Source organism: Sander vitreus, chromosome 4, assembly GCF_031162955.1.
Source record: "Sander vitreus isolate 19-12246 chromosome 4, sanVit1, whole genome shotgun sequence".
Lineage (NCBI taxonomy): Eukaryota > Metazoa > Chordata > Actinopteri > Perciformes > Percidae > Sander > Sander vitreus.
The window spans coordinates 17,448,174-17,456,966 of record NC_135858.1 but is presented as its reverse complement, the minus strand read 5'-3'; the positions used below and the strand labels follow the sequence as shown (position 1 = coordinate 17,456,966).

General features: G+C 43.5%; 1 protein-coding gene across 1 annotated transcript; it reads left to right on the top strand.

Annotated features, from left to right (window-relative positions):
• Nucleotides 1-864: 864 nt before the first annotated feature.
• prdm2b (PR domain containing 2, with ZNF domain b) lies at nucleotides 865-8,415 on the top strand. The gene is made up of 3 exons (XM_078248777.1): nucleotides 865-965; nucleotides 1,102-5,666; nucleotides 6,398-8,415. Exons 1-3 carry the CDS (start codon nucleotides 947-949, stop codon nucleotides 6,413-6,415), a joined length of 4,602 nt encoding a protein of 1,533 aa, XP_078104903.1. The 5' UTR covers nucleotides 865-946; the 3' UTR covers nucleotides 6,416-8,415.
• Nucleotides 8,416-8,793: the final 378 nt, after the last annotated feature.

Sequence of the window (8,793 nt, the reverse complement as noted above, 5' to 3'; positions counted from 1 at the left end):
TGGCTTTTGGCAGCCCTGTACTGTACTGCAAAGTCAACATTGATAAAGTTAGCCTTCCTATCCTGCTAGCTTCATCTGAATATCAAACAGAAATCCGACATGTTACCTAACTGATGTATGCCAGAGTTGGTGTGCTTGTGCAGTTCTTACTGTATTAAAAACAATGAAAGAGAAGGCTTAAGGGCCCTTAAATGCTAGCACAGTTAGCCCAAATTCTAAAAATTGTTGGGTAGTTGTGTTGCTGCTGTAGATTTAGCAGGATGCCTGTGACCATGCTGGTCAGATGACTGACCTTCAGCATGTGTTTCTCTGGTATGAATTGGGCTTTGTAGGCCAGGTCAGCTGACCTTGTTGACACACTTTAATGACGAGGAGGTGCCAGGGAAGCCTCTTCAGACAGTCAGACAGGGGTTAGACATTTCAATTACTGATGCGTGCAAACCCATTTTTTATGTTTGCAATTATGAATGCAATGTGCTATGCTTTTTATAATTTGGTGTAGTAATTTGAGCACATGAGGTAAAAATGTTAAATTGATTTGAAGTCTTACTGACATAGGTTTTATGGGTGTAATAATCAGTGTAATATCATAACACTTTGCAAATAACCAAAGCCTGCTACAGTATTTTGCCAGAAGTGTATGTGATTTAGAAATAATGTTCAAATAAACATGTTACAATAACTGGTCTTATAATCTTCTTTGTGGTTTGTATTGGTGCATTGGCAGATTTTGCTCATGATAGCATTGGCAAAAAATGTCTGGATATACTAATATAAGTTTTCTACACTTTTCTCATTTTTTAACCTGTTTGCTTTTGAACAAGCCTGATACAAAGCAATGTGTGTGTTTGTACTTGCAGCCAGAAGAAAGCTGCTGGAGAGAGCCAGACAAGCTGGTTTGGGTGGTCTTAGGAAAACAAGTGTTACCAAACCTACTGTCAAGGAGATGTGGGATGGTAAACAAGGTAACGTGACTTATTGTACTGGATAATAGCATATTTACATTCTTTCACCCACTCTTTTACTGAGTGTTAACTAAAATTCCTGAAATGGTTTGACAGAAAAATGCACAACTTGACACTACTGATAATTTGTTTACAGGTCTGAAGGAGGAGGATGAGAGGCCATCAAGGCCATCAACCTTAGGGCCCTCACAGGAACTCCAGGAAACCCATCCCATGGGAACCACTGACCATAAAGATGTGGAGGACATGTCAGCAGTGATGACGGCCAGGGGAAATGGGGAAGAGGAGGAGGAGGAGGAGGAAGAAGAAGAGGAGGAGGAGGATGCCGATGATGATTTGGAGGAACAGAGTGAAGCACAGCAGCAAACTGCTCAGCATTCACCTGCGGCTCATTCCATGCAAAATAAGCAGCCTGGCTCATCACTGACCTGTGGTGAAGAAAGCCATAAGGATTTGCAGGGCAAATTGGAGTGTTCTTCGCATGCAGGACAAGAACCTGAGGTTGATCCTGATCTTGACCCCGACCCTGATGGTGACCTTGAAGGTGATCCCCATGGAGAGTCATATCCCTGTCAGCACTGTGAACGCCACTTCTCCACCAGACAGGGTCTGGAACGTCACATACACATTCATGCCATCACTAACCAGCAAACACAACTGTTCAAGTGCCGGTACTGCAGTAAATCCTTTGGCTCACAGGTGGGGCGGCGGCGGCATGAGAGAAGGCATGAGAGCGGGCTTAAGAAAAGGCCTGGCTCTCTGGCAGGGACTGCCAGTCTACTCAGTCCTGTAATGCAGACTGATGGTTCAAGTCCGGACTGCACCAGCCCAACGAGTAAATATATAGCCATAGGGTCCCAGTTTACTGGAGGACCGCTGCACAACTCTGAGATGCAGAGAAAAGAGTTGGGGCCTTATGCTGACCGTCCCTTTATATTGGAAGAAAATGGAGAGTCAAAGGAACTCCATCCCTGCAAGTACTGTAATAAAGCATTTGGCACACACACCAACATGCGCAGACACCAACGCAGAATACACGAACGGCACTTGTTACCAAAGGGAGTTCGCAGGAAAGGAATGCTGCTGCAAGAGGCATCAGTGCAGCAACAGCAGCAGCCTGATGAGTCCCCCAGCACCAGCCCTCCGCCCGTCTACGTGCCCAGTGCGGACACAGAAGATGAGGTAGACAGGGATGATTACACAATTGACATATCCAAAAACATCTCTGAGAATTTGAGCTTCTACATTGACGGCAAGATTGTGTCCACTAGTTCAGTGAGCACCTGTGAGGTGATAGAGGTGGATTCCAGATCTGCAGCTCTGTTTGGTCTGGACACAGTCATCATCAGCCCAAATCAGATCAGTCAGGCGCTAAAGATGGAGGGTAGAACGAGTGCTGCAAAGCAAGTTTCCAACATTGGCCAGCCAGCCGCAAAAAGAAGAACATCTACACCACCATTTGTTCCCAGCCTTAAAGTGGAGACAGAATCGGCATCTTTCACAGCCTCTTCATCGTCTTCATCATCCTCTACTTCTTCCTCATCTAACTTGTTAGTGGGTGGACTGTTCCAACAAGCTGCCGATTCATCGGCACTTCAACGAGAGAAAACGGTTTATCTCTCACCTAAGCTCAAACAGCTCCTTCAGACACAAGACATTCAGAAATCAACCATTGCCCTGATAACAGAAAGCCATAGACTGGCCTCCCCGCTGTCAGTCACACCCCTGCCAGGGGCTTCAGGCAGGTTTAAAAGAAGAACATCCTCTCCCCCATCATCTCCACAACTCAGTCCTGCGTGTAAAACGGAGAGCTGTAAAGCTGAGGGGGTGAGCTCATTCGCCCTTAAGGTGCCAAAGCTGGAAAGCCACAGTGCGTCACCTACTGAGAGCCTACTGGACAAGGAAGATGGGGACAGCCAGAGCCTTTCTGAAAATAATATGCACGGCCAAACCTCTAATAGCGGTGGGAATTCCTGTAATCAGCAGCCGTTGGATTTGTCAAACTCTGTCAGTAGGAGGAGTGACAGTTTGAACAAGGTGCTTGGGGATTCAGCTCTTGATTTAAGCTTCCATCGGAAGAGCAACATCGAGCCTGAATTAAAGGGAAGTCCAGCACCACAGCCGCTAATAAAAAAGAGAAAGCCTAACACCAGCATGCTTGAAAAGGTGCTGATGAATGAGTATTTAGGTCTACCGTTGCCAGGAGAGGAGGGCCCCTCGGCCTTAGCAAACCTAAGTTATTTCCATTCTCACTCTCCAAACGTTGTGTCAGAGTCTGCCCACCCCTCTCCACCGTCTTTGACCCCTGTCACTATGAACCCCTCTTCCCCCGGCAACTCCAGTGCGACATCCCCAACACCGCCTCCCCCTCTACTACCCACCATACCTTCTCTGCCAGCTATGCCTAGCTCTCCTCTTTCTCAGCCTTCAGACTCCCCTGCACTGAGACCTCTTCCTGTCCTCTCGCCAAAAATGTCTCCAAGATCAGTTGATCACAAGCCAATGTCGGACTCAGAGGAGAATTTGTGTGCTGAAGAAAGCCAAGATGAGGAAGAGGACCATATCTCTGAGCCACTGGACTCCCTGAACACTCCACTTAAAGATCCCCTTAATTGTTTAGCGACATCAAGTCCTCCTGAGCTGACATCACTAGATCTGCCCACTACGGAAGAAGATGTTTCTCTGACTGCAACGTTCAACAGTCTGCTAAATGGCAAAATTAACCAAAACCTTGACTCGGTAACGGAGAAATCTCTTGCTGCTCTCTCACCACAGCCAGAATCCTCATCTGCCTCATCATCTCCTCCTCCTGCATCACACAATCCATCCCCATCACTGATTTCACAATCCTTTCCTAAGATCAAGATAAAAGAAGAGCCTCAGCACTGTGTGGATGAGCTGTCAGTTATGAATCATGCACCTCAGGAAGGTTTTGACTCTTCACCTCAGCCTGCTGCTCCTGATAAACCGTCTGATAAAACCTCTGAGTCAGAGGAAGTTGACTCGACATACTGCAAGACGTTTGTGTGTAATGTCTGCGAGGAGCCATTTAACTCCATCAAAGAGCTCAGTGGACATATCACCGAGCATGCTGCGAATTGGCCCTTCAAGTGTGAATTCTGTGTGCAGCTGTTTGGTGACGCCCCAGCCCTGCTGGCTCACCGGACAACACTACACGGAGTGGGCAGGATCTTTGTGTGCTCTGTCTGTTCCAAGGAGTTTGCATTTTTCTGTAACCTCCAGCAGCACCAAAATGATCTGCATCCAAATGACATATGTTCACATACCACTGTAGAGAGTGGCAAGCTTAGGCCACAAAACTACATGGATGCATCCAGAGCCAAAGAGGAAAGCAATCCCTCAACACCAGTACCAGAGACGACTGATGAAGCTGCTCCACATGGTGACACTGATTTAGCAAAAGAAGAGCCTGATGTTAATGGTAATCATGCAGAGGACGGGGCGGAGGACCCCAATGAGGAGCTGTACACTACAATAAAGATCATGGCCTCAGAAGGTGGGAAGCCTAAAGGCCCGGATGTTCGCCTTGGCATCAACCAACACTATCCCAGTTATAAACCACCCCCTTTTCCTTACCACAGTCGTTCTCACGCTGGCTCGGTGGCCTCGGCTACCAACTTCACCACCCATAACATACCACAAACTTTTAGCACTGCCATACGCTGCACCAAATGTGGCAACAGCTTTGACAACATGCCCGAACTGCACAAGCACATTTTGGCCTGTGCCAATGCAAGTGACAAGAAGCGTTACACTCCCAAGAAAAACCCCATCCCCCTCAAGCAAATAGTGAAGAGTCCGAACGGAGTCGTGTCACCCTCAACGGCCATTGCAGGCCAGAGTCCTTTCCGTAGAATGGGCCAGCCAAAGAGACTTAACTTTAATCAAGATACTGGTAAAACAAAAATGAGTGCCCTCAGTAAGAAGAAAAACCAGCTGGTCCAGAAGGCTATTTCACAGAAAAACAAATCTGCCACTACTGCAAAAAAGGCTATTGTCAAAGTTGAAGAAGAGCAGGCCTCTAATGTTTGCCCCCACTGCAGTCGGGAGTTTACTTATCCTGCAAGTCTCAGTAAACATATGGCAGTCAGCTGTCCCATGAAGCCTGTTGTTAAAAGGGGCAAAAAAGGTCTAGCAGAGGTGAAAAAAGAGGCGGTGTCTGTGGTAGACAAAAACATGAATCTTAGAAAGAAAGCTTCAGACTGTGAAATACCGCAGACAGAGCTGGAGCCTAAACCCCTGGGAAAGACCAGAGCTCGTAGCTCTGGTGCAGCAGACCCTGAACCCTCCCAGGCAAGCAAAGGAAAAAACTCTGCTACACTAGGCAAACTAAAGAGGCCTGCCTCGTTCCCAGCACCTGTTTCTGCTAGCAAAAAAACAAAGAAGGGCCAAGTTCAGTCTCTACCTCCCACCCCGTCAGCTCCGGACACTCCTAGTGACAGTGCACAACAACGGCCAGCCATGAGAATGCAGCGTATGGGCAAAGAGGCAGCACCCAAGAGATTAGCAGAGGCCAAATCGCCACCACCACAACAGCCGAAGAAAGAGGAGCGCTTCTCCCTTCGAACGAGGGAGAGAGTAGGTGGTCCAGTCACCAGGAGCTTACAAATGGTCAATGCAGCTCCTTCTGCTGAGGTTAAAACGGAAGAACCCCCAATTCAAGAGCCAAAAGAGAGTCAGGTGAGACATTTGTTTCCTAGACTCTTCCCATGTCTATCTTTTTTTTGGGACTAGACAGATAAATTGTCCAGGCCACTATCATCTTATTGCAGATATATAGGTGTCACTGTATATGCCACCTGATGGGTGACAAGAATTTGCAGCACAGAATTGCCAAAGATATGTATGAGGCAATTTATTAAATGTCTCCACTACATAGTTTGTCCACCAAAAGAGCGCTGACAAACTACAAAATGTTATGCTCAGTTTATATCTCGGTCATAATTCTTAAATAACAACTAGGGACCACATGAAAATCTTGATTATTCTTGCTGTTTTCAGATAAACTGGTTGATTAAGTATTTCTTCATGGGTTGAGAAAATGCATTAACTTAAGATAAATACATAGAAAGAACTGGAAAAGCTAAAAAAATAATGGCCACAGTTAAAAGTTAACATTTTACATGTTTTTCACAGACAATGACATATACAATTGTTTCCCCCGCCCCCATAAATAATTATATCGGTATCAACCTCAGAGCGGAAGGTTTTGTTTGGGCTCTAATCTTAACATCCTGTTTATGAAAGTACTGTTGGACATCTGAATTTTGAATTCATGAACAAATTATTAAAGCTTAAGTACTCATGTGCCATGTGTTATAAGTTTGTGATCGTCTCTCTCGACTTATCGTTGCAGCTCTACGCAGCTCTCTTTATTTTTTGATCAACTTTGTTTGTCTTGTGTGTTACAGGAGGTGCTGATGAAGTGAGCCATGTGGACACTGTTGGCCTACCTGGGTGTTCTCCTACCAGGCAACGCTCTGGATTAATCAAGGCACTGACAGCACTGAGGTTGACCTCTGTGGTGGGCTTACTCACTTAAAACGAGTGAAGTCTGCTTCTCTGAACTGCCTTTGCTGGATTTAAGGAGGGAACTCTCTTTACAACACCATCTATCTTATAAACTGAACTGAGCCTCGATTTTAGCCAGCCTTGCAAAAAAATGGAAAAAGAAACTGTAAATGACAATGAGTTAATATATACATTATGAGTCATTACTTGACCCAAAAAAGTAACATTAGGGCTCCGTTATGTTGGAAAGCTGATATATTGCAAATGGCAATCATGTATCAGTCAGGGTTAGGGAAACTTGTTTATTCTTTTGTTCTGTATTTTTCCCATTTGGTTGTTTAGATTTTTGGATGTTTCCAGAGTCTCTTAATGCATGTGCAGAATAGAGTATAAACTAGATTAAGCCAATTTCTGTGTCTCTCCCAACGGGTACCTACTTCAGTTTATACATGATTTGCAAAGTATGTATGTTTTGATTTAAATTTCTGTAGTCATATAATCTTATTGGCATATGTTTGTTTGGGAAACAAAAATGAAAATGGCAGTCGTTTACTGCAAATATAGGTCCTCAGGAACACTGTATATGTGTGTGGCAAGTATTGTTATAGTTGGATGTGTGTCCTGACAGCTATTCCTTTGGATACTTCTCAAGTATGTCATGTTTTTACTTGCCTTCTCATACTCTTTTGTTTATCTGACGTTGGCAGTTAATTCCAGTTGTAAATTGATGGGAATTATGTTGTATTCTACTTTAAAGTAATGTCCGTCTTGAAAATAATTTTTAATATCACTCATTCAGCCCAGTGTTTCTAACAGCACTTTAAAACAAATTGCCAAAATGTCTAGCTGGATCGGTAAGCTTGGCTTAATTAAACTTAATGGAATGTATTCAGGTCTGTTGCACTTTGCAGACACCAAATTCATGCATATCATTCATCCGATCTCAAATACTGCTTATACAGCCAACAAATCTCTAAATTAATTTAGTCTCCGTTAAGTAATTTGACACATGAAAATGACACATGAACCAACTTTTATATGCCAACATGCATGATAATGAATCAAATCCTCAAAGCAGTTAAATGCAGCAGTGTCTTGTTTTTTTTTGGTTCGTTGTAAGTGGACGTGTGGAAGGTTGTTTCATGTGTCGTTTTTCTTGAGAGCCACGTCACAGTAACATAACTGAAATTTTTTTCTTTTAAGGACAAACTCATCTTTGTTTCTGTGAGTTGATACGTTTGGTATGTCTGTACCAATGAAAAGCTTCCTATTTCTAGTTTATATTCTCCAGTGCTCACCCAAGTTTCTCACTCTTTACCATATCCAGTTGTACCACAGAGCAGACAATGCTTACAACACTTGTAGCATGTTATGGGAAAGTAAATTGAACAATATGATTTGAAGCTAATTTATATTTCCACGAGAAATCTTCATGTTTTGCCTTTCAGCAAGATTATGTATTTAAGGATGAACAAAGACGAAAATCCTGAATGACCAAGTAAAAACAATTACTGTAATTGACAATTAAAAAAAAGTTTTTTCAATTTCTGTAAAGCTATTATTGTTTTGCTTACGGCTTTTCAGTTATACCCAGCCCTAATGAGATGTATGAACAGATAATGAGTGGAAATGGTCAAACATTCATCCAAGTCCATTTACACCCATTCAATTTCTATTCTTTATGGAAAGAGAGTTTTGAAGTTCATGATTTAATGCGTAATGTACATTATTATAGTTTACTGGTTATGTAAAAATCAAGAATTACTTTGTGGATGTGCAGAGAGGACACGATAAACTGCACTCACAAATGGCTCTGATTCATAAAGGCTATTTTATTCACTGAGACCTTTTTTTTCCATTTTAATTTAATAGATGCCCCTGCCATTGTGGCTGTAATAAAGTTTTCCAGATTACATTTGCTGATTGCCTTCTCAATTTACAGCCTGTCAGGGACCTGCTGGATTACGAAAAAGGGATTTTAGTTTCCATTTTATTTGAATTTGATTGAATGTCGTACTTCAGATAAATCAGATTTGAAGTTGCTACCTTTACTCCGCAGGTCAGCAAGCTGCTACCGGGGGGCTATCGCCTGCTTGCTAGTTGCTGCAAGATCTGTATCTAAATTATTTCGGGGGCAGTGCACTTGTCAGGCAGGTTGATATGAGTCATGGAGCTCCTTAAAGTCTTACCTCTTCTGTGTTGCTTCTCTTTGTCTAGCTGAATGTGGAAAAGGGAGCACGTTTACTTGCAGATATTTGCTTTCAGATTTATAAGGCTATCACATTCAAAGGGGAAG